Consider the following 24,921-nt stretch of genomic DNA (forward strand, 5'->3'; position numbering starts at 1 on the left):
AAGATCATCAAAACACGAACACATTTTCCTATGAAAAGATTAACGAAATACGAGATTTAACAACTGCTCTGTACTGAATCTGCATTGTGGCTACAAGATAAATCTAGAAATATAGGTTTATACAACAAAGGAAAAAAGAAAAAATAGAAGAGAAATGGGAACTGTAAAAATGATCTACATTAACAAAAATCCACCCTTCATACTTACTATTACATGTGAGTATAAAAATTCATACCGCCCATAAGTCCACGCCATTTAGAAGTTTTCAAAAGGCCTCCTCTTGCGAAACCCTTTAGAGAAATAAAGCTTGGAATATGAGCAATAGCACGAACACCACAAGGACCAAAAGCTTTAAATTCTCTGAAGGTTCCTTTCCTATGATTGTAGGACACTAAAGATCTGGAATTCCATATGAACAACAAATCTCCATTTCTCAAAAATGCAATCGGTTGATGCAAGTAATGCTCCAGCGCGCAATAGAAGTTGATGTCAATGACAAACTCTCTAGTCCAGGACTCCTTGACACCATAATCCTTCATCACCCAAACATCAAACTGACCGTCGCCAATTACATAACATAGAGAGAGAAACTCACCTAGTACCCCGACATTGATCCAAGAGATCTTATTAACACACTCTCGATCAAAATGGGTAGGCCCCGGAACAGATCCAAACTGCTCCATCTCAAAATCAAATGAAGAAATCAAGTTGAAAGCCGTAAAACCATCAGTAATCCAGTGAAGAATGCCATTTAGGAAAGAGTCAAACGATCCCTCAGACATAGGTAATGGGGCATCGCCAATTTTCCTCCAGGATTCCGTGCCAAGAGTGTATATCTCAGCTTTTGTTTTACCACCAGAGACCAAACGAGTCTCAGGATCAGTATATTGCATGCACATCAAACTAACGACCTTGTACCGCTTAGTCTTTGGACAGAAACCAAACCCAGAATGGCAACGATAATTGTAAGCTCGTTTTGCAGAAATCTGATTGGGAAGAACCATAACTTCGCCAAGGACTGGGTTGCAAATGTAGTGAAAGGGAGGCCATGAAGCATGGTATAAACAAAGCAATCCATTACAAGAACCCACAAGGGTAACTTGACGACGGGAGAGTTCGAATCTGGTACTTTTCACAGTTAATGCTTGGCACGGACAAGAAATACGCCGGCGATAAAAGGGGCGGTCGTCAGCAGTGCAGGTGGCGGCGGCTGAGGTTTCCTCAAGATCTTGCATATAGACAAAGTGAAATGCACATGAACTGGGACTGTGTTGAAGGATGAGGCTAGCACAAACATTGGGTGCTTTAATAAGGTTAATTTCGGAAAAATACGGGTCTGTGAGAATCTTGAGGAATGTTTTGCAAACACATTTGCAACAGATTATGGCCTTTGGAGGGAGCCTTGAGAGTATTTCGTATATTAAGTTCATAGGCAGTTCAAGTATACCACAACCAAGTATACTTTCTGATGCTGCTGTATGATCCTGCGATTGTTGTTCATCTTCCTTGTTGTCTTCTTTTCCTTCAAAAGTTGAGTTGCTTTCTCTTCCTCTTTTGCATCTTCCAATGACCATTCTATGCCTGCTGGGAACAGAAATGGAGCATGGATGAAACAAACACAACAAAGAAGAAGATTATAATCATTTACGGCAAACATCGAGAGCAAGAACAATTGCTTTCTCTCAAATGAGCAGGAAACTCCATTGAGGTAAGAGCTGTTGGCATCAAATCATAAAGAGTATCATAGCATCAAATTTCCGGAAAAGAATATGCATGTTTGCAGGTTGCAGAAAAGCATGCATTGTAATCTTTTAGGATGATAACAAATGAACAGAAGCATGGAAAGTTTTACACGTTTGGAATGGTACGATCCAAACATTTTATGTTATTCTATACAGTTCAGTACCGATATTTGCTCAATGATCAATACAGCAGGAAATGAGGTAAATCAGAATGCAGGAGCATGAGCAACATGAACACCATCCAGCTAATGTAAATACTGTTATAGCAGGAAAAAACTCAAAATCAATAATTTAGACCCAAAACTTTTTCCTAGAGGAATCACCAGAGAAACAGTGTGTTTGATTTTCCATAAAAAATATATTAATAGAATTATGTAGACCGCCGAAATAGAACGATAAGCAGATACCAGCTTCGCCATCTACCAAAATAATTTATCTTAAAGACACACTAGATGGAATCTACAAGAGAAACAGAGAGAACTACTACCTCAATTGGCAAAAAAATATGGCGACATCACATTTCAACAAACATTATCACATTGTAACCCAAGTTGTAAACTCATTTATCTTGCGAAAGTAGAGTGACAATAATTTAAAGTAGAGCTTAGGTAAGTGGGCAACATCATACCATATATAAAGATAACAATTAACTTACAAAATATGATGGCAACCTTTTGAATCAGAAACTCTGAATTCAATACAACTACCCCATGGTCCCCATCCCACTAGAGGGGCAATTAACGAAACCATCATGGCAAATTTACCATGATCATAAAAGCAAATTGATAGCGGAGACGATAACTTGCAGATCTTCAAAAGGAACCCTTCAAACAGGAAGGAAATTGCGGAGCATCTCGCGTCCGCTCCATAACCGATAATCAATCAATCAACTTCAAAAGAGTTCCACAACATGATAACAGCCTATCAAAATAGAAACCTCACTCTCTGTTCCCTAACACCGCAGATCTAGTTCTTTTTATTTCGTCTCAATTGGAATTCAATTGCTTCGACTTCAAGAGTAACAGACAGATTTTACTGTAGCAGACAGATTTTATGCATGGATAACGAAAGAAAGGGTGATTTTACAGTAGCAGACAGATTATGACAGGATACAGTCGAATACACTACAAAGAGTAACATGAGCCGATGAACAATGCTCATTCTTTCTTCATGCTGGCTCCAAAAATTAGGGGCATAACAAACAAATCATTAGTGCCACACATGGCCAACATTGAGCTCAAAGCACGATAGCTTTCCTTCAAAATGAGAATCAAATTGCCCACACTACCAAAATATTTCCCCAAAGAAATAAATGCAAGTACATAACTTGACCATTGACTTGCAACATCTATAGCCAATTCTGTTTTGAAGAAACAGAACGCATACATGTACGTACTTGACAATCACAGTAAAGTGTGATTTCAAAACAGCATTTTGTTCTATCATTGGCCATGTCAATCGTTAAACCTATCAATTACCGAGAAATTAACTTGCAACTACCCAATATCTTCAACATTTTGTCCCATGGCCTTTGCTAGAGGAAATTTGTGAAGTATGCTCGATCTCAATGATCTATGGTCTGCTCCATTAGTCATTGGACTTCATAAAAGTTCCACAGCACGCAAACAACCTACCAAAAAAAAACCTCATTCTCTACTCCTAACCCCGCCACATATAAGCACGGCCATTTCTTTTTATAAATCAGGTCCAGGCTAGTTTACGCGCACTTCAACTAATCCTGAGACCAATCCCACCGCCTACTTGCAAGGGATCTGATTAAAGCCGGAGCAAATCTCATGCCTTGACAGCTACGCCAAGGCCTAGAGGTTAGTACAGGTATGGCCATGTAACTTCAGTTCCAATTCTTTCTATTTCTTGTTCAATTGCAGAATTTGGAGTACTCTTTTGAACAGAATAGCACCAAAAAATTGATTCTCAAGAATTATTTCTTATTCTCTCGCAAACAAACTGATGGATGACGACAGTTAAAGGGTTTTGCTAACACGTATAACCTCTGGTACATGCGTGCGTGGAATACTCAACAACTATTACGTATAGATTCAATTGCAAGTATCAGAGAGAGAGAGAGAGAGAGAGAGAGAGTACAGCGATGGGGACCTGATCAGTAACCGACCCCCGCGTCGTCTCCGCGTATCTGTTGTTTCTTCTTCCGCTTGCTTCTGGCTTCGAGATCCAGAGAGAGAGAGAGAGAGAGAGGTCTTCTGTTTATATAGAGGCGGTGGGGTTGGATGGGACCGACACCTGGGAGAAGTTTACACGTGCCAAATCCATCTTAAAATCAGTGCCATTGCGAATATTTACCAAAAAAACCACCCTAAAATTCGGACAAGTTCTTTTTTTTTTGGTCCAACGGGAAGTATTTCGGACAAGTTCGATTCGATGAAACAAATACTCCAACAAAGACAGATGGGCTCCACATACAAGACGCGACTATGGTGTCGGACCGGTGTACCAACCCCTTGTGTTTGCCTACTCGCACAAATGGTGTTTGTTCTCCTTCGTGTTCATGGTATATTTATTTATTTCATGATTTATTCATGTTTTTTATTAAATCATGGTGTATTCATGAAATTATGGCTTAGATTTGTATTTTTTAAATAAATTAGGATGTATTCATAAAATCGTACAGTAATTGTTTTGGTTTGATTCAAGTTGAAATATAAAATTAATCAATCATATTTCAAATTACCCTAAAATCATGAATTATGATTATTTTGGGTCGATTCAATTTGAAATATAAAAATAATAGGATAAAAAATATAAATGTAATCGATCATATTTAAATTTATCAAATCCTACTAAATTAAGAAAGCAATTCAATCCAATCTCACTAAATTAAGAAAACAATACAACATAATATATGTATATCATAGTAAAAAGAGTAAAAAATGTAATTTACATACTAAGAGGATGGAAACATAAGCACGAAAAGTGCGTGGGATGAAAACTTACATGATGTGACTAATGAGGATGAATATTTAAAACTCCTAATTTTTTAGGGATAAATTTGTGATATGTCCTATAAAAGATTAATTCATTCAGATATATATTGATTTTTTCATATGACACTTCGTCAAATTTAGTCCAAATAGAATGAAGGTCAGAGATTATTTGTGCGTACCCGAAATGAACCCCACCCGAGAGGTCGGTATACAATCAGTAGTCAATTTGTCCGTACACAATATTTTTCGTTACAGAAAATGAATTTTATACACCAACCATGATCAATTTTGGCGGAGGTGTGTGTATAAAAGTGATCAAAAGTTTGCATGTTCAAGTTTATTAAACAAAACTAGCGTTTGTGCTCGTTCGATGCATGGGATAAAAAAATTTCATTGTTTTATTTTCAGTCTTGTGTATCAAACGGGCAAAAACGCTAGTCGATTAAAAAAAATAGTTAAATATTTTAATCGATTCTGTGTTCGATACACACTAGCATTAGTCTCATTCTATACACTAAAAGATGTGTGATGAAAATTGAAATTTGAGTACCGACGGTGCCCAATGACATAGAATAATATTTTCTCTCTCCGTCCCTCTCCCACGTTCCACCACCCCTTCCCCCTCTTTATAAAAAAAAAAAGAAGAAGTAAAAATTCATGAAATTAGGAAATGGGGGTTTGAAAGCTTGTGGGACTCAAAATACAATTGTATACTCTCTTCGTTCTATATTGAGAGTCCATCACGAAAAGTCATGTCATTTTTCAAATCAAAAAATTAACTACTTCCGTATATAATTTTTTTAATTTTTTCGCACCAAATTAAAGTACTAATCGAGATTTTTAATTTGGTACAAAAAAAATTGAAAAATTATGCACGAAAGTAGCTGATTTTTTTATTTAAAAAATAAAAAAAAAAAGAGAATGTGAGACTCTCAATATGAAACGGATGGAGCAGTAGATAGGATGATAGATGATATACTGAGGTGTTCCCGTTGGATGTTGGAACGACGTGAGCAGGTTAGGCTTCAAGATCCGGCCCAATTGCTGCTGAGTTTTGTATTTAACATTAAAGAAAGGGAAAAAAATTGAAATGGTTCTTGTAGTTTAGTGTTTGTATCAATTTGGTCCCTACAGTTTGAATTAACTCGATTTACACTTTGTAGTTTCATTTTGTTTCAACTTGATCCAATTACTAACTGCCGTTAGACTCCGTTAACCCCAGATACGAATGGGCCCCTTTTTTAGGGTTAAAATCGTAATCTGTCATTATCCTCTTACCTTAATATACATCTGAACCAAAACACAGGGCCTCATTGTTCCATTCTCCTCTTTTTTTTCACGACTTTCATTCTCCATTTGTCGTGCCCAGGATTTTACCTTCGATCGAAATGTGTCTTGTTCGCCTTCGGGGGGAAGGAGTGAGAGGGATTAGGGCCTGAATAAGTGATCCGATTCCTATGGATTGCGACGTGGTTCTTGAAAAGAAAGGAAAAATGAGAAGTTTTGTGTTCTATAAAAGAGATTTGGATATTTTTGAAAAATGTTTGACTTTTAGAAAATGAAGTGAGTTTTATTTTCAAAAGGGACCGAGCTTTCATCAAGCTGCTTGCATATCTCCGGGTAAACGAGAATCAGGTCTGGCCATAGCTCAGGCCACAAAAGAGGTTTAGAAAATCACTTATCTCCATCGGGCATAAAGTTCAGGTGTGCTTGGTCACCTCTTAAATATCGAAAGAATAATTCAAGTATTTTAGAAAAAAGAACACCGGCCAGAGAACCCGATTTTTAGAAAAAAGTTACTTTGTTTTGCTTTTTAGGAAAATGCTTTAGGTATGTGAGGTTCGAGAAGAAAGGGTTCAGTAATTCACTAGAAAAAGAGACTCATTTGTGTCTAGGGTTAACAGAGGCTAACGACAGTTAGTAATTGGATCAAATTGAAACAAAATGAAAATTACAAGAGTGTAAATTAAATCAATTCAAACTGCAGAAATCAAGTTGACACAAATACTGAACTACATGGACCATTTCGGTTTTTTTGACTAAAACAAAACGGAATACCCGAAGAATGGTTTAACATTTTTTAGGGGAGTCATTAAACGTTAGTGAAAACCCCCCTCGCTGAGCCAAAAAACACATTCGCCGATAGAAGACCTTTATTATGCCAAAAACATAGAATGAGACAATACTACAGGGATCAGTTGGTCCAACCGTTAGTCTCAAAGCCTTCGGCCTGCCATTCAATGGGTTTGGGCCTATACTTTGGGCTAAGGTGAAAAGATGGAAGTTTGGGCTTGATTGGGCCATCAGATGCCAAGAAAAGTGATGATTGGCCTATAGTGAGATGAAATGGGCCAAAGAATTTGAAGTGGGTTAGTCGGGTCCGGACCGGGTGATTCGAAGCTGTGCGGTTGGCGACCGGTAATATAGTTACACTACGTGACTAATTCCGATTCAATCTAAACCAACATTACAAATCGAAAACATTCCAAATGAATAGATCACTTACAATACTAGGCAATTGAATGTATGGAAATTGCGATCCTTCTAAACAAAGCCCTATCGTGTATGGTGCTGACTTGGGCCGATTTACAGCTCAAGAACTTGCTACAACTAGTTAGGTCAGACCAAGAAAAACTCCAGAAATTTTCATTTGTTGGGAGAAAAACAACTCTATTTCTCGTTAGCTTTTAAATCATTGATCCCTCCTCATCTTCAATGTACTGGATTCAAGGGTCCTATGAGGGTTCAATTAACTTTGTTCCTCTCGTCCTCTGTTTGAGTGACAACAAAATCACATACCAATTACCAAATTTGCAATAAATAAATAAAAAAAAACCCCTATTTGCTTGCATGGTTAACCAACAACTTTTGACCAACTTTTTCTGTCAAACTTTCCTCCTCTCTTCACTTTTCAGTGCCATCTATACCAAAATTCCCGAGAGAGGAGAAAATTCAGAAAGTCTTGCCCCCACCACTTTGTTTTACCGCTTTCTCCACCGCTCTCAATCTCACAATCCAAAAGTGTTTCGGACGGTCTGAATTTTAAAAGACTTTTTCAGAGAAATTCGAACTGTTGACGGACGTGAAATTGAGCGCTTCGGTAGGCACCGCTGGAGAAAATTCATGGTTCCTGAAGGAGAAAAAAGAACATCAGTTGATGATAGTGGGCTTGGTGGTGAATTATGAGACTGCTAATTTATTTATGCTGTATAATTGCTTTCTAAAAGCACTCGATTCGTGGACATGATCCATTGATTTTTTTTTCCCCTTGTGAGTTGTGATGGTGATGATGGTATGCACATGCCACTGGTAGCTTTAGATCAGTAGTTCAAAATAATACTAGCAAAGTCCAAGACCTTGTTCATTTGAAGGTTTTGAGGGAGACTTTTGAAAATAATGATTGGAAAAAGATATATAGAGAAAATTTATTGGAGACCGTGTTCAGAGAATTTGAATCTTCCAAATGAACAAGGTCTTGGAGTTCCTAGCTTAATGTTTCGGGTTCAAGTTTTCATAGCAGTTTGGTGAGGCTAAACATACTCTTTCACATCTGTAATATGCGGTGGGAGTCGTGGGACCTTAGATTCAGACCCAACATAAGTTGTGTGGTGGGTCCCCTGCAGATGACTCTTATGATGCCGAGAGCAATAATCTTTGGCAAATATGTGGAATAGCCTATCTACATATCCGTTTTCAAAACTACACCCAAAATAACTGCAAAAGATATATCAGGTTCTATTATTACTTTAAAGCCATTCATTTTGTTTGGTTGAGTTTTTAGAAAGTTATTTTTGAGAGTTGGAGTGGTAATAAGTGGCGAGAGATAGAGAGAAAGATTTATTGAAAACTGTGCCGAGAGTTGAAAGTTACTCTATTGATTTTTTTAAAAGCTCATCTTAGAATATTAGTAATAAAATGAAAATTCATAATGGTCGTATATCGCAGATACGATTGCGGCATTCATTTATGATTCATGTTTAAAAGGAAAAAAAAACATTGACATACGAAACCAAAATCTAGTTCGTTTACAGTGTTGTGATATTCGTCTTTACAAATGTATTCCGATAATGTAACAATTGATATCGAATTTATATAATTCTCAAGAAGATTAATGCTTTTAAAAAAAGAAGTGTCTTTAAATTAACAACAAAATAAAACATCGCGGAGAGGTTTGGGTTGCGCGGTCACGTCCAATTGTAGCTCGGTTGTAGAACTGTTTTTCGGTTATAAAAATAAAAAATAAAAACATCCAGGAACAGATCGAATCCATTTTTTAAACGTTGGGTCATGCTTTTGGGTTCCTTAATATAGTAAAGGAGCATCGTCTGAGTCGAAAGCCACAAAGACTCCCACTTGTATCCCAAACAACAGACAGCGCAATCGCCAGTTATGCTTTAAGAAAGAAAAACTAGCTACCACCCATGGACTTGCCCCAGCGGAAAGCACTTGGCTTTGCCCCAAAGTAGGCAGGGTTGGTACCTGCTGAATCCCGTAGCCGGGCCGTGGTGGCTGTTGGTCAACCAGAGGTTTGCGCTTTAGAGTGGGGTCCAATCAGTAATTCCTCTGTGGGGTAGTTCTTTCGTCAACAAAGAAAAAAAAAAGAAGAAAAACTAGCTAGAAGCTATCACACCACATATATGATTTTTACACTGATAAGTGATCACATTCCATTGAGCGCCGTTCATGACGGGGGCTTCGCAGTCGGCAAATTTTTGTTGAGATTAAAACATACGCGGTTATCCTGACGACTCGGAAAGGTGTGGTCTGGCTTCACAGCACTGCTGGGACTGCAAACAAACCGAGTTGCTCATGAGCAGCTCGAGGGTCAACTAGCTTTAGGTAATCGAGTCAAGCTTGAGCTCGATTTTTAGGCTTGTGTAGTAAATGACTTGAGCTCAATATTCTAAAACTCGGCTCGAGTCGAAAAAGCTTGGCTCATTGCCTAGGCTCGATCAGAAAATAGTTGGACTCGGTCCGTCAAGGGATCGACCCTCAATTTTTAGGTTGTGTTCTTTAAGACTTAATTTAAACTTAACTTAATTTTTAATTCAATCCATTCTTCTAACTTAACTTATTTTCCATCCTTACATTTTTTGATAAGTCAATCCTTAAACTTAACTTATATTGTAATTGTGTGTGTGTTAGGCAATTAAATTTAAGTTTAAAAGAATAGATGAACTTAACTTATTTTCATTTAAATTCTAAAACGAAGGAAAAATAAGTTAAGTGTAAAAGAATGCAGCCTTAGGTTCGTTTAGTAATCGAGCTAAACTGAGTCAAGCTCGAACACTATAACACCACAAAGCTTGACTTGTTTGCCCTCCTAGGCACTGCTAAACCAACGTAATCCAAGACCTTTGCGATTTGGAGAAATTGAATTAGGGCTTAATTGGGCAGGATTTGTGATCGCCGGATCCGGATCACAAATCCGGCCCATTTTCTGAACAGATATTCCATGGGGTGCTGTTGCCACTTGCCAGATACTGCCTCCCCAAAAAATAGGCTGAGGACCACCCCAGGGGAACGCGGCATGTGGAGTGGAGGAATCCCGATCAATAGTCACCCGTGAAAACGATTTCGCTCCCCAATACTTTCCAGTACTGCAAGTCTGCTCCCACCGCTGTGCTGTGTTTCATCGCTCTTCCAACCGCAGAGCTCAATCTCATCGTTCATATCGACTTTTGGTAATTAATGGTTCAAATTTTAAAAGGACTCTTCTAGGGAATCTCATCGTTCATATCGACTTTTGGTAATTAATGGTTCAAATTTTAAAAGAACTCTTCTAGGGACCCTGAAAATGTTTTTAAAAATCTAGAGCCTCTAATTTAACTTATTTCCCATCTTTTTTTTTTTGATAAGTTAATCCTTAAACTTAACTTATATTGTAATTGTGTGTGTGTTAGGCAATTAAATTTAAGTTTAGAATAATAGATGAACTTAACTTATTTTCATTTAAATTCTAAAACGAAGGAAAAATAAGTTAAGTGTAAAATAACGCAGCCTTAGGTTCGTTTAGTAATCGAGCTAAACTGAGTTGAGCTCGAACACTATAACCAGGGCCGGGCCAAGGGTTTTGAGTGCCCAAGGCCAAATTAAAAAAAGTGTGCCCCTAATACATAACAATTTTTACAGTAACGATCAAAATACGAGAAAGCCAAACCAATATAAAATTTATACTATTTATTACATACGAACACAAAAATACAAAGTCTTCAAGATCTCACACAAATTATCTGAGTTGTTTAATTTGTTCAAAATATTTTTTGAAGGGTTTCCAGGAAAAATCACTTCAGCCGGATATCAATAAGTACTTGATCTTTGCGTTTTCTTTTTTGGTCTCTACTTATATAGATCAAAAAAATATTGTATAGATCACGCACTTACCGATGTCTGAGTGAATTAATTTTTATAGGGACCCTTCAAAAAATGTTGTGAACAAATTGCAAGGTTCACAATATTTGTGTGGGCCATCAAAATAGGTCTCATACAAGGAGGTGTACACGTGGTGTACCCATACCAATTTTGTCAGAACAATATACTGCTCAGATGGTGGGATTATTAAAATGTAAGGACTTTTTTTTGGTCTTCATTCAAATTTTTTTCCTATTTGTGAGTTTCGCATCAAACTTTTGTGATTTATTGATTTGTTTTTGCGAGATGAATCAAAAAAAAAACATAAAATTTGGATCGAAACTCGTAATTTTTTAAAAAATACAAAAATAGAAGTCAAAAAGTTGTATTTTTTGACTTATTTTTTTATTTTATAAAAAAAATTATGATTTTGATCAATATTGTTTTTTACTTTTTCAATCTCTCTTGTTGAGATGAATCAATAAGTCACAAAAGTTTAACGCAAAACTAACAAATACGGAAAAAAAATTAAATAGAAAAAATAATCCTAACTTTTTAATCAAAACCTACCAAATCAATCCTAGTTTACTATGTTTTCCTTTTTACCACAGTAGTAATAGCTGTGCACGTGTTTTTCCAGGGCAACCAAAGCAATAGCTGAGCTATCACCTATTGATCGGTGGGGCGGAAAAGAGAGTTTTCCATGTGAGCCGGACATAATTTATTCTCGTGGAAAAAACGTGTAAGAGCTTTGGTTTTCTTTTTCTTTTTTCGATTAGTTCTCTGATTTACAAAAATGCCATCGAGTTTTTGGGTCATAGTTTTTGGGCATTTATTTTCATGTTGGGCTTTTATTTGCATGTTGGATGGGCATTTTTTTTTATGGTATTGGGATAAAAAAGAGTCCTACTCAAATCTATATACTAAAAAAATTGAAATGCCCCAAAAATTGAACATTTTTAGGGTGCCCAAGTTCCAGGCCTCTTGGGCCTTGGGGTTGGGCCGGTCCTGACTATAACACCACAAAGCTTGACTCGTTTGCCCTCCTAGGCACCGCTAAACTTCAAGGGAAAATGACGGTAATGACGTATTTTGATAATTAATATCTGTCAAGGATATTTTCAGTATTAATAAATGCTCTTAGCATATCTTTAACAGATATTAATTATTAAAACACGTCCTGAGCCGTCATTTTTCCAAAAACTTCAACATAATCCAGGACCTTTGCGAAATTGGATTTGGAGAAATTGAATTGGGGCTTAATCGGGCCGGATCCGGATCACAAATCCGGCCCATTTTCTGAACAGATATACTATGGGGTGCTGTTGCCAGATGCTGCCTCCCCCAAAAAATAGGCTGAGGACCACCCCCGGGGGGAACGCGGCATGTGGAGTTGAGGAATCCCGATCAATAGTCACCCGTGAAAACGATTTCCCTCCTCAAGACTCGGTTAGAGCAAGTTTATCAGTTATTAGCAAAAAAAACTCATGAACAGTGCACATTTTTCATTTTATCTATTCATATTTCTTTCAACACTACACCAACACTATCTATTTAACCTATTCTCTATTAAAATATACAATCTTTTCCTTTATTCTATTATTATAATATGAGAGAGAGAGGGGGGAGAGAGAGAGAGAGAGAGTTAAATAATCAAAAAATAGGATTCCTAATGAACAGTGGTGAGGCATTAATACCGAACCAATACTTGGCAGCTATTTTACCTCCCCTGTTTTCCTCCTCTGCTACAACCTCTTTTTTCTGTTCTTCTTCGGTAAATTAGCTAAAATTGTCATTTTAACTCCTTTGGTAAACTTGCTCTTAGTTTATTACTTTCCAGTACTGCAAGTCTGCTACCATCGCTGTGTTTCACCACTCTTTCAATCGCAGCGCTAATCTCATCGTCCATCTTGACTTTTAGTAATTAATGATCCGAATTTTAAAAGAACTCTTTTAGGGACCCTGAAAATGTTTTAAAAATCTGGACCGTCTAAAACACTTTTAAACGGTGAGATTTAGACCAATAGAAGAATGGTGAAACAAAGCGGTGGAGGTTGACTTTTTGCTTCCAATAACACTCCACCATACACTTCTGCTACATCCACCGCACCATTCCCAACTGCTCTATGTGGGGTCCACTCTGGGCCCAACAAAAATAAAAAAAAATACTCATAAATTTCAAAATATTTTTTTAGGAGATCTTCTAAAAAAATCAACCAAATCGTATATCGGTAGGTATGTTTTTTAAATTCGTAAGAACAAAACTGAACAGTAGAATCCAGAATGGACCCCACATGAAATAGTGAAAATAGTGCGGTGATCCTAGACTGAATGTCACCATAAGAGCAAATTTATCAGCAGAGCCAAACAACAAAACTAAGCTACTTACCTATGGAAAGGGACAAAACCAACTTGCAGCGGATGAGGCAAAGGGAGATGTTAAATACATCCGTGAACAGTGCTTAGTCTCCTTTACCGATCCACTGTTCACTTTGAAACAAATTTTTTCCTTCCTTTTTCTCCCTCTCTCCAACAGTACGTAGTCATACATCCATAAACAGTATATATTCATCCGTGAACAGTAATAATATTTTATTAAAAAATAAGTTAAACAGATAGCATTGATGTAGTGTTAATAGAAAAATAAATAGGTAAAATAAAAATTATACATTGCTCGCTAGTTTTTTTTACCTAACAACAGGTGTACTTGCTCTAATACCAATCACACCCCGCGACACAAATTGTGTTGTGTGGCTTTACATGATTGGTGATTGAAGAACAAAATTGCTACCACCAATCATCCATAATCTCTAAATTAAGGCCTTCGGTAATAAATGATCTATCCATCTGATCGTCCCACGGCCCAATATATGTGCCAATAAACGTCCTTGGTTTCTGTATTTTGTAGTAGCGCTGAAGTCTGAACCATCTCTCTCTCTCTCTCTCTCTCTCTCTCTCTCTCCCCTATGGAAGGAATGTATAAATTCGCAGACAATCATACTTCTTGAATCTCTCTCTCTCTCTCTATCCGTGAATTGTAATGGCAGCCAAGGGTTTGTGGGGATCCATGGACGACTTCTTGAATCAGTGCAAACAGTCGGGCGACTCCGCTTACAGTGCGTTCCGATCACTGCTGGAGAGGCTCGAGGATCCGAATACCCGGCCCGAAGCCCGGATCTTCTTATCGGATCTCCAGAAACGGTTCGCCACCAAGGAAGCCTCCGACGAGTGCCTCCAGACCTTCCATTTCCTCATCCAAGACATCTATATTGAGCAATACGAAGGTCTCTCTCTCGTTCCAATTTTTCAATTCCTTTTAAGCATAAAAAAATAAATGTACCTTCCACTTATACATGTTTGTGCGTGTGGATGTTAATACCACTCGAATTGTGCTGATAAACGCACTAACCAGCTCATGTTCGCTCCTTAAAAGCTTGTTTGAGATCGGTTTGTTACGTAAACATACAAGACAAGGCTTGTACACATTTTGACGGTTCGTTAAACTTTTAAACCAGGCTAACAAGCTATTACTCGGCTCTTTTAATGTTTTAAAAATTCAAGCTCTACTCGAGAACTACTTGTGATCCGCTCGATTACAGCTCTTTCAAGTTTTGGCTCACCTCGTAACCAAGCTAAGCCTGAATTTTTTTAAAGCTCATTAAGTTTTCAAACCAAGCTTGAACAATCTACGGTTCAATTTGTTTATTGACCATATGTACGAGACATATAACACATAAATTGAGTGTGGTTGGAATGAAAGATGTTAAGGTGTATGCTTGGTTAGGCTAGGATAGATAAGATTAGAATTTAGGAATGAGAATTTTTGTGAATTGATATGGGTAGCAGTGTCTTAGCACTACGTCACTATTGGATGATGAGAGAAAATAGGAATTGCTGATTTGATATTTAGTAGATGCAAACAGTTAAAAGCAGCTATACGTTTTTTGTAGATGGAAATGACATGAGAGAGGAAGACCGAAATGATGCTTGCTAAAGGACATGACATATTGAATATAAGCGAACATATTGACAGAGTAGAAGGGTGGAGAAAAACACATTGGGTTTGGTTTGGTTGTTTATGTGCTGACAGAATCAATGATTGTTATCCGTTTGTTGCTCTGGTCCAATGAATGACAGAATGTAACATTTGGGCTGAAAATTTGGCTGCCCAACATTAAGAGATCTAAGACACAAAAATTGAAAAATAACATTTTTTTAGAGAATGAGCAAGTGTTGGTACATAATTCTTGGAAAATTTTCTTTTATGCACTGTCTTACGTTAGAACCAAAAAAGGATGAACATTTCATGTTCTAAGGGACATTGGGGCTTTGAATCTATATTGGTATTGTAGAAGTATGGTGGCATATTTTTGTTTTGCTGAGTTTTAAGTGTTAATGAAATCAATTCAAGATCTTTTCTTTTGTGTTTTTCAGCCTTCAATGGACTGACACCCTTTTGTTAATATCAACTTACAGCTACTAAAGTTGTGTGCGCGCTCTTATGATTCGGACTATGCTTCTGGTTATTGGTTTTTCTTTTTCCATATCCTTTTTCATTCTGTAGTGGGCGACACGTAGAGAAAACATGTTAGGGTGGGTGTTGAGCAGAGTTTACGTGTTTACATTTGACCCTTCCCAACCCTGCAATAGCGGAGTCTTGGGCTCTGGACTCCCTTTTCCCAACCCTGTATAAAGTCCTCTAGACCTCCAAAAAACTAAAGCTATTTCTCTTATTCCTGATACACTAGAATACAAAAAGAAAAAGTCGTTCTAGGCACCTTGCATGTTCTTCTGCAATCCGTTTCTTTCTTCTGAATAGCTACCCTTCAAATACAACCTTCTCTGCTGTTGAGCCTCTATCCAAGCATTGGTTGCTTCTGAGAATTTCAGCCCCTCCACAAATGCATTGGAGAGTTGCATGCCATTAATGAAATCACTTGGTTTTGATTTGTCTTTGCAAGTCTAGCCAGTCATTTATCTCATTGCTGAGATCAAAGCTATACCACTTTAACTTACTCCTCTGCTTGTTGCATCATATGCTTTGATACTTTCTGCTGCCATCGCAGGTTATCAGAAGAGGAAGAAACTGACAATGATGGTGATCCCTAGCATCTTCATCCCAGAGGACTGGTCCTTCACCTTTTATGAAGGACTAAATAGATATCCTGACTCTATCTTCAAGGACAAGACAGTTGCTGAGCTTGGTTGCGGTAACGGATGGATATCCATTGCCATAGCTGAGAAGTGGTTACCATTGAAGGTCTATAGTTCTTCCTATCATGCTAATATACAAGTTTATGATTCTTCTTTGATCATCTAGTAAATAAAAGCATCGCCTCTACTGATTAGATGCTTTCGACAGCATGCAGAGGTGATGCTTTCATTTTCTACATGATCAGCATATTTGTTGATTTTTGGTGTTGGGAGCTCTTTAACTAGCGTCTGATCAACACTTTGTAGGTGTATGGGCTTGATATTAATCCAAGAGCTATCAAGATTTCTTGGATCAACTTATATCTAAACGCACTGGATGAAAATGGTCAACCTGTCTATGATGTGGAAGGGAAGACTTTGCTGGATAGGGTGGAGTTCCATGAATCTGACCTGCTAGGTTACTGCAGAGATCATCACATAGAACTCGAACGCATTGTTGGATGCATACCTCAGGTATTCTTATCCGTCGTGTTATATTTTCTTAGTTTTTCACGTAAATAAACTTGTCTCTATAAATTTATATCTGATGAAAGATGTAGGAAAATTCCACTATGGTTGGAAATTAAAGGTTTCTGGAACCAATTTTCTTATTTCGCATGCTTCACTCTTTCTTGCAGATTCTTAACCCTAACCCAGATGCAATGTCCAAGATGATTACGGAAAATGCAAGCGAGGAGTTTCTGTATTCCTTGAGTAACTATTGTGCACTTCAGGTTGGCAATATTTTAATGCTGATGCATCTTGGACAGTTAGGATCTAAGCATTTGAATACTGGATACCTGCTTTTCTAATTGGCTTCTTATTTTGAAATAATGATTCCTTTTTGTTAAGGGAAAACGTTTTTTTTTTTTTTAAAGTTTGAATGATGCAAAATTATGGGATTGGAGATTGTGATGTCACTGGGAGTGTTCAGTTAGGTTTTTCATTTTCTGCCCGTTTGATGTGTTTTTGTCTTGACCACGTTTTGAGTCAAATTATATTCACACCATCCTCTTTGTCAATACCATCTACATACCAATGCATATGACTCATTAAATGATATTGGCATCTATACGATTCTTTGGTTTTAGTCCACTTTTAGCTGTAGAGATTTGTTTGAGATGGTATTGTTATAACATTGTCTATCTTTTTCCATTTAGGGTTTCGTTGAGGATCAGTTTGGCCTGGGTCTCATTGCCAGGGCTGTTGAAGAAGGAATTTCTGTCATCAAACCTTTGGGAATTATGATCTTTAATATGGGAGGCCGTCCAGGACAAGGTGTTTGTAAACGCTTGTTTGAACGGCGTGGGCTACAGGTTACCAAGCTTTGGCAGACAAAAATTCTTCAGGTAAATATCCCCTCTTAACTGAAAATAATATCTCCTCCAAAATGCAGCATTTCTGATTTTTTTTGTTCTTTTGCAGGCTTCTGACACAGATATTTCAGCTTTGGTTGAGATTGAAAAGAATAGTCCCCATCGTTTTGAGTTCTTCATGGGGCTAGCTGGAGATCAGCCAATTTGCGCTCGAACTGCTTGGGCCTATGGAAAGGCTGGCGGTCGTATTTCTCATGCTTTATCAGTTTACAGTTGTCAACTTCGTCAACCAAATCAGGTGCGCACTTCATGAAAGTCTGCCTTGCATTTTATGACACAGGAAATGCAAGGGGTATTGATTGTGTTATGGTGACAGGTTAAGATGATTTTTGATTTTCTTAAAAATGGGTTCCGTGAGATCAGCAATTCTCTAGATCTATCATTTGAGGATGATTCTGTGGCGGATGAGAAGATTTCTTTCCTTGCTTATCTTGCCAGTGTTTTGAAAAAGAGCTCATTTTTCCCATACGAGCCACCAGCTGGAAGCAAAAGATTTCGCAATCTGATTTCTGGTTTCATGAAAACTTACCACCATGTTCCCATTAATGCAGATGTAAGTGAACTTCGATGGTCAATTCTCTCCTTCAATGCTCTTTGGTTGGTCATTCAACTGCTCCAAATCTTAATCTCATAGTTCCCGATCAAATTTTGATAATCCGAGCCGCTCAATGTGTTCAGAACGTGATTTTAAGAGCGCCCTCAAGAAACTGGCAAAAAAACTAACCTTGAAGGGCTTGATTTGAGCAGTTTTTTATTGAACCATTCAATAAAGTTCAATAAAAAACTGTTCGGATGAAACCCTTCCCGGTCATTTTTTTTGCTGATTTCTGATAGGCACCCTTAAAATCACGTTCTGATTACATTGAGCGGTTCGGATCATCAAAATTCGATCGGAACCTTGGGGGGGGGGGGGGGGTTTAAGTGTCCCCGGAACCGCCCCGATATATATATATATATATATATATATATATATATATATATATATATATATATATATATATATATATATATATATATATATATGTTCGCGATATACACATACACACATACATGTATATGTTGTATACAAATTTTCTGACAGGAAGTGTATTGAATCAACAAAATTTTATTGATAGTATTTTGAGGGTGTAAAGGCAGCTTTTGTTTTCCTCTTTTGAAACTTGTTATTCCTAGCGGGTAGGAATTTCTAAGGAACGACCCATCTTCATGCCTCGACCGCAGCACGAAGTTAACGGTCTTAAAGTCTACTACTTTTTGCCACTCCGAAAACATGAAAACTACACGTGTCGAATTCCGTTTAGACTCACATGACCCAAAATGGACTTGGATAACCTTTTAATTTACCGTGTCAACCGTTAACGAGAACTGCACACAGCAGATAAGAATGTGACATGAACCAAACATTAAGGTACAATTATTGATTATGTGTGTGTAGATATTGTCATGCTAATTGTAGGTCATACTAAGTTTCATCTATTGGATCGGATTAAGTGTAGTTCACATTAAATTACGTCTTTTGGGTTACAGGAACAGATATGTTTGTGTACCGTCCAAACTATTGAAACTAAGCTACATTCCTGACATCTTTGTTCTTTATCCCTGTGCAAGAATATCGTTGTATTTCCTTCAAGGGATGTGGCGATAGAGAATGCTCTGCGGTTATTCTCCCCACGACTTGCCATTGTTGATGAACATCTGAGCCGACACCTGCCCAAGCAATGGTTAACATCGTTGACCATAGAGGTATGCGTATTTGTGATGGTTTCATAAATATCTCGTCCTATGTTTTGATCTTTCATACCGTAGTTTCACTTGATAAGCAAATTTGAAGTATATTGCCTAGGTTTTGGCTTCCAAATCATTGCAGTACCATCAGACATATAAGATTCTTTTATCCTTACTTCCCCAAGTCATGGGCTGATCTTCCCACAAACGTTTCTTCCTCAGTTAATTAGTTAATAGGGATTTGAGTTTGTTTTAATGATTTCTATCTTTGTTCATCTTTTTTGGTTTTTGTAAAGAGGGCTTTTTTCCGACCCATTTTATTTTGGCCTATGATCTCATTTGACAAGAAGCTATACCTTTCCATTTGTGGACGTCATGATCTCCATATGAAAGATTTCAAGGACATAATATTATCCAGTACAAGAAAAGGCCTATGAGAGGCCTATAAAGATTTCCTTCCAATTTTTCTATTTAGAAAACTGCGTTTTCCTATCTTGTGTAATGATTCTCAACGATATCCCTCAGGTATTTATGGTTGAAAGCTCGTTCAATGACTAATATATTCTAATATATAAAGGGGGAGCATCACTTTGGTGTCTCCCTGTCATGTATTTCCCTTTCCCAAAAATACCCTCTTAAGCAGAAAAACACACAAAACAAAATAGTTAATTGTGAGGATATTTTGGACATTTAAGCACAAAAAAAACCCACCTAAAACAGTTATTACCCTTCCCCGAACTGCCTACCCACATTCCCCTCAAAATTGTCAGACTACACATACAACCGTCGCTATTAACTCTGTCATCGTCTTCTATCTCGGTTACACAATCAAAAGAAGAAAAAACACAGTGCTAAACAATGAATTCTTCCTCTTTTGCTTACAAGAAGACAAAAGAACACATTGCTTTCACACGGTTTGCTACTGCTAGGTAGTCCCCTTTTCTCATTTTTTTTCTTTTCTTCGTTCGTACATTTCATTGCTTTTATGTTGGTAGGGGGAAAAAAAAACCCAATAACTTTATTTTAACCATTTTAATAAAAACAATTGTAATTCAGTGATGATGCAATTGATTGAATCACATGCAAATGAAGATGAGTAGGTTTGTCAAAAAATTTATATACACTAGAGATTGGGGCACATGCGATGCATGTGCGCACCGCTGCACGCACAAGTCTAATTTTAACAAAATTTGATCAAATAAAAAATAAGTGGGGCTATTGTCAAAATTCGACGATGCGCGTGCCCAGCCTCTAGTATCCATTATGGTGGTTGAAATCCATATCCTGTAGGAAACCAACATCAGTAATTTGGGTGGTGATCTTTCGCCCAGTTTCTTTCTCTCAGTTACTAGTTCATTTCAGCTGCTGTTACAATAACCTTATGAATGTTTCTTTCTCAGAATATTGAGACTGATAAACTTTCAGAAGATGTTCTCACTGTAATTGAAGCCCCGCGCCAGTCAGATTTGATGATAGAGCTAATTAAAAAGTTGAAGCCACAGGTGGTAGTTACAGGAATGGCTCATTTTGAGGCAATTACTAGTTCTGCTTTCCAGCACCTTTTAGATACTACAAGAGAGATTGGATCTCGTATTTTCTTGGACATATCAGACCACTTTGAGCTATCCAGCCTCCCCCCTTCCAATGGTGTCTTGAAATATCTTGCTGGAACTCCTCTGCCTCCCCACGCTGCAATTATATGTGGTTTACTAAAAAATCAGGTTTTTCCCTCCCATTTTCATCAATTATGGTACCTTGGCTTGTTTACAGTAGGAGCTTTTACCTGTGATCAACGAATTCAGAGATTGATTACGATGCTTATAGTGGTAGTTAAAATCTCTCTAAACAGGTTTACTCGGATTTGGAAGTTGCTTTTCTGATATCAGAAGAGGAGACCATCTTTAAAGCATTGTCCAAGACTGTGGAACTTCTGGAAGGGAATACAGCGCCGATTAGTCAATACTACTATGGTTGTCTATTCCATGACCTTCTAGCCTTTCAGTTAGCTGATCGACATCTGCCTGCCGAGGTTTATCAGACTTACACTTGTCCTCAATTTTAATGATATCTAGTCCGAAGACTCCGAACATTGCTTTCAGTGTCCCTAGTATTCTGCTTTCAGTATGTAAATACTTCCTGTTGGAGACCTGGGAATTTTTGTAGAAACTTTAACCATACTCACTGGACACGAAGGCATTATATTTTATGATATCACGCGTGTTTCCATCTACATTCATCAGTTCTTTAACATTTCCTATCCCCAATTGAAAACTAAATAAACCCTTTAAAGTGATAATTTGTTCTGATGATGAAGCGCCACTGAAATTATGACACACGACGTACTTTGTGTGGAAAATTTTGTGATTCTCGTAGAATTGTTGATCCTTTTGCTGTACCTCCTTGGAACTTTGAAACTAGCAAACGTTTTGGAACACCTCTAATTCCTGCTTCAAAATGTTTTGCTAATTGGTGCTATATGAACACTTTTAGTCGCCAGTATCACTGATTCACTAGTGAAAACTTAAATGTAGTCTAATGTTACCATGGATATCATTTTGAACTTGTCTCACGCGAATTGCTTTAAGATCTCCTTGAAAATCTTGGAAAAAACCTGCTTTTCTAAATTCTGCAAAAGAGCATACATAGATAATTCCATTGACTTTTCCTCTTTACTTTCAGAGAGAAAGCGAGAAGGCAAAAGCTGGTGAGATGATTGGATTCACTAGTTCTACCATCTCAGTCCTTGATCATGCTGAGTTGTCAATAACTGCAGCAGATGACTCTTCCTTAGTTCATATGGATGTGGATCAGAGCTTTTTCCCAATACCTTCTCCTGTCAAGGCTGCTATTTTTGAAAGTTTTTCAAGACAAAATGTAGCAGAATCAGAGATTGATGTGACAACCAGCATTAGACAGTTTATTAAGAGCAATTATGGCTTCCCAACATCTAGCAACGCAGAATTCGTATATGCAGACTTCCCACTACCTCTTTTCAATAAGCTTGTCCTCTGCTGCATCCAAGAAGGTGGAACTTTGTGCTTCCCAGCTGGCTCAAACGGGCATTATGTTTCTGCTGCCAGATTTCTGAAAGCAAACATTGTGACCATCCCTACCCAATCTGAAGCAGGGTTTAAGCTGACAGAAAAGATACTTACCGGCATATTAGACACTGTGAAGAAACCATGGGTATACATCTGTGGTCCAACAATCAACCCAACTGGCTTAGTTTACACCAATGAAGAGATGGAAAACATACTGTCTGTTTGTGCTAAGTATGGGGCTAGAGTTATTATTGATACTTCATTCTCAGGATTGGAATTTCACTCTGAGGACTCAAATGGTTGGGATTTGGAGAACAGTTTAGCAAAACTGAATTCTTCTGGGCAACCAACTTTTTGTGTGTCTTTGCTTGGAGGATTATCTTTGAAGATGCTTACTGGAGGTCTCACATTTGGGTTTCTTGTTCTAAACCAGTCTTTTTTGGTTGACACGTTCCATAGCTTTTCAGGACTAAGCAAACCTCACAGCACTCTTAAATACACCGTAAAGAAGTTGCTGGATCTAAGACAGCAGAAAGCAGGAGACTTAATGGAAGCCATTGCCAAACAAAAAAAGCTTGTGGCAAGTAGATCTCAACGCTTGAAAGAGGTAAGCATTATGTGCAATAGGTTTTCCATATCTCATGAGGTTTTATATTTTTCTTCTTTTCGTTGGTGCTTTATAATTGTGGTGTAGATAGTTGTACTGCTGAAGGCTGCAAATTATTTAAGCAAGCTTTGGAGCATTCGAGCTCAAATCATTTAGAAGTAGATGAACTCGAGCGTAGCTCCTAGTTCGAACCGACTCGTCCAGAGGTCCAGTATTTGAAAAACTCAAGCTATTTTCAAGCTTTATAGTAGGAAAACTTAAATCTAACGAACACCACTTTTTGTGATTTGGTTTGTTGGAACAATTAGATGGTTCATAGTTTTCAGTTCAGGAGTCCTTGGTCGTTTGTTGGGATGGAGAGTTCTTTCTTGAAACTTACAAAGTTCCCAGCTAGTTTGTGGAGTTTTTGGGGTCGAGGGACAGTAATCCTAATCTTGACCTATTCATTTTGTTCTATAGGCTGCATGGATTTGTATTAGGGCCTCTTTTTTGTCGGTACTTTATTGTATATTGGTGGCATTCCCTTGATGCCTCCTTTGATAAAAACTCGTATGCACAAAAATATTTATCAGTTCATACACATCAATAGTGGCACTTGAAATCTTCCAAAATGAGTTATCTAGGCCTAATGAGTGCCCATAATTTTCTTGGAGTACCTTGACTGCTGCTTGTTCGGTACTGGTAATTTTTGTTATAGCACATTCTCATGAAATTTCCATTTGATGTCTATGCAATAGACTCTCGAGAATTGTGGGTGGGATGTTCTTGAAGCCCATGCCGGTGTTTCGATGGTGGCAAAGCCGTCTACCTATCTTGGCAAGAAACTTGCACTGGAAGAAGAACCCACTGCTTTTGAAGCCAAGATTGAGGACTCAAATATCAGAGAAGCCATGCTCAAGGCCACTGGTTTATGCATTAACAGTGCCTCATGGACTGGAATCCCTGGCTACTGTCGATTCACCGTTGCCTTGGAAGACAGTGAATTCGAGCGTGCATTGGATTGCATTGTCAAATTCAGGGCAGTAATCGACAATTGAAGTGCCTTGTTTCATCTAAATGCATTCGATTCTTTGTTCTCACGACTTAGGTGTCGTGAAAAATAAATTGATGAAGCAATTTCGATTGGCTTCGAACTTTTATGAGGAATTATGAGGAATTATTATGCGTGTTGTTAATGAAAAGCTTCGTCCTGAATTTGATGTCAACTTGGTACCAAATTAATTAAATGTAAACAACTTCTAGAAACCGGAAGGAGTTGAATACTATGTAGGCAAAAGCAAAAGCCAACAGTCAGCTCTTGTGTGTTTAGTGCTTCAACTGCTTTTATTTTGTAGTAGCTTGTGATTTTTATTTCCACCATTGTGCATGATCACATTTAAATAAGAATTAAAGAACTCCATCATTTTATTATTATTTTTTTTTTTTTTTTTGGGGGGGGTGGTGGGGGTAAATTGTGAATTTTATAAGCGCAAACAAACCTCAAACAAAAAAGGCCTAATCCTTACAATGAATTACAAGCTAGTAGAAAATAGACTGGCAAACAACAGCATCAACTAAAACAAAACAGCTGCAACTGCTAACCCAACACACTTGGGAGAAAAAACATTTCTGAGAATTCAAGATGTCACAATTGAGAGATTATGGGCAGGACTGGAGCATGATTTCCTCTCCAATAGAGCTGATATAAGCACGGATATCCTCAATAGTAGACAGACGGCTGGAAAATAGAACAATTCATACCTTTAAGCCGAAACACACGCAAATTCAAATTCCGTTTTCTCCACATCCCACGGTTTACCAAAGACAACTTGCAAATAGTAGTAAGAGCCATAGAGCTGCCACTTCTATTTTATTATCACGACAAAAAGAGGAATTATACATTTTCTGAAAGAGGATATATACTACATTGGTACTATTAAGGAA

General features: G+C 37.7%; 2 protein-coding genes across 11 annotated transcripts; one reads left to right on the forward strand and one right to left on the reverse strand.

Annotated features, from left to right (window-relative positions):
• Window positions 1-48: 48 nt before the first annotated feature.
• LOC131306348 (F-box protein At3g07870-like) lies at window positions 49-4,021 on the reverse strand. 10 transcript variants are annotated; one of them, XM_058332532.1, is made up of 3 exons: window positions 3,849-4,021; window positions 3,221-3,372; window positions 49-1,581 (listed from the first exon to the last, which is right to left on the reverse strand). In XM_058332532.1, the coding sequence occupies exons 2-3, from the start codon at window positions 3,256-3,258 to the stop codon at window positions 210-212; spliced, it is 1,410 nt and encodes a 469-aa protein (XP_058188515.1). In that variant the 5' UTR covers window positions 3,259-3,372; window positions 3,849-4,021; the 3' UTR covers window positions 49-209. The 10 variants fall into 10 exon arrangements, with proteins under 10 accessions (XP_058188515.1, XP_058188514.1, XP_058188523.1 ...); XM_058332531.1 differs by having other exon boundaries at window positions 49-1,584; XM_058332540.1 differs by lacking the exon at window positions 3,221-3,372 and adding an exon at window positions 2,398-2,613 and having other exon boundaries at window positions 49-1,584; window positions 3,849-3,946.
• Window positions 4,022-13,873: 9,852 nt separating this feature from the next.
• Window positions 13,874-24,291, forward strand: LOC131306346 (methionine S-methyltransferase). Its single transcript, XM_058332527.1, has 12 exons — window positions 13,874-14,340; window positions 16,123-16,316; window positions 16,517-16,723; window positions 16,888-16,983; window positions 17,410-17,598; window positions 17,675-17,863; window positions 17,942-18,178; window positions 19,234-19,368; window positions 20,751-21,071; window positions 21,200-21,379; window positions 22,030-22,998; window positions 23,736-24,291. The coding sequence occupies exons 1-12, from the start codon at window positions 14,097-14,099 to the stop codon at window positions 24,033-24,035; spliced, it is 3,261 nt and encodes a 1,086-aa protein (XP_058188510.1). The 5' UTR covers window positions 13,874-14,096; the 3' UTR covers window positions 24,036-24,291.
• Window positions 24,292-24,921: the final 630 nt, after the last annotated feature.

Source organism: Rhododendron vialii, chromosome 11a, assembly GCF_030253575.1.
Source record: "Rhododendron vialii isolate Sample 1 chromosome 11a, ASM3025357v1".
Classification (NCBI taxonomy): Eukaryota; Viridiplantae; Streptophyta; class Magnoliopsida; order Ericales; family Ericaceae; genus Rhododendron; species Rhododendron vialii.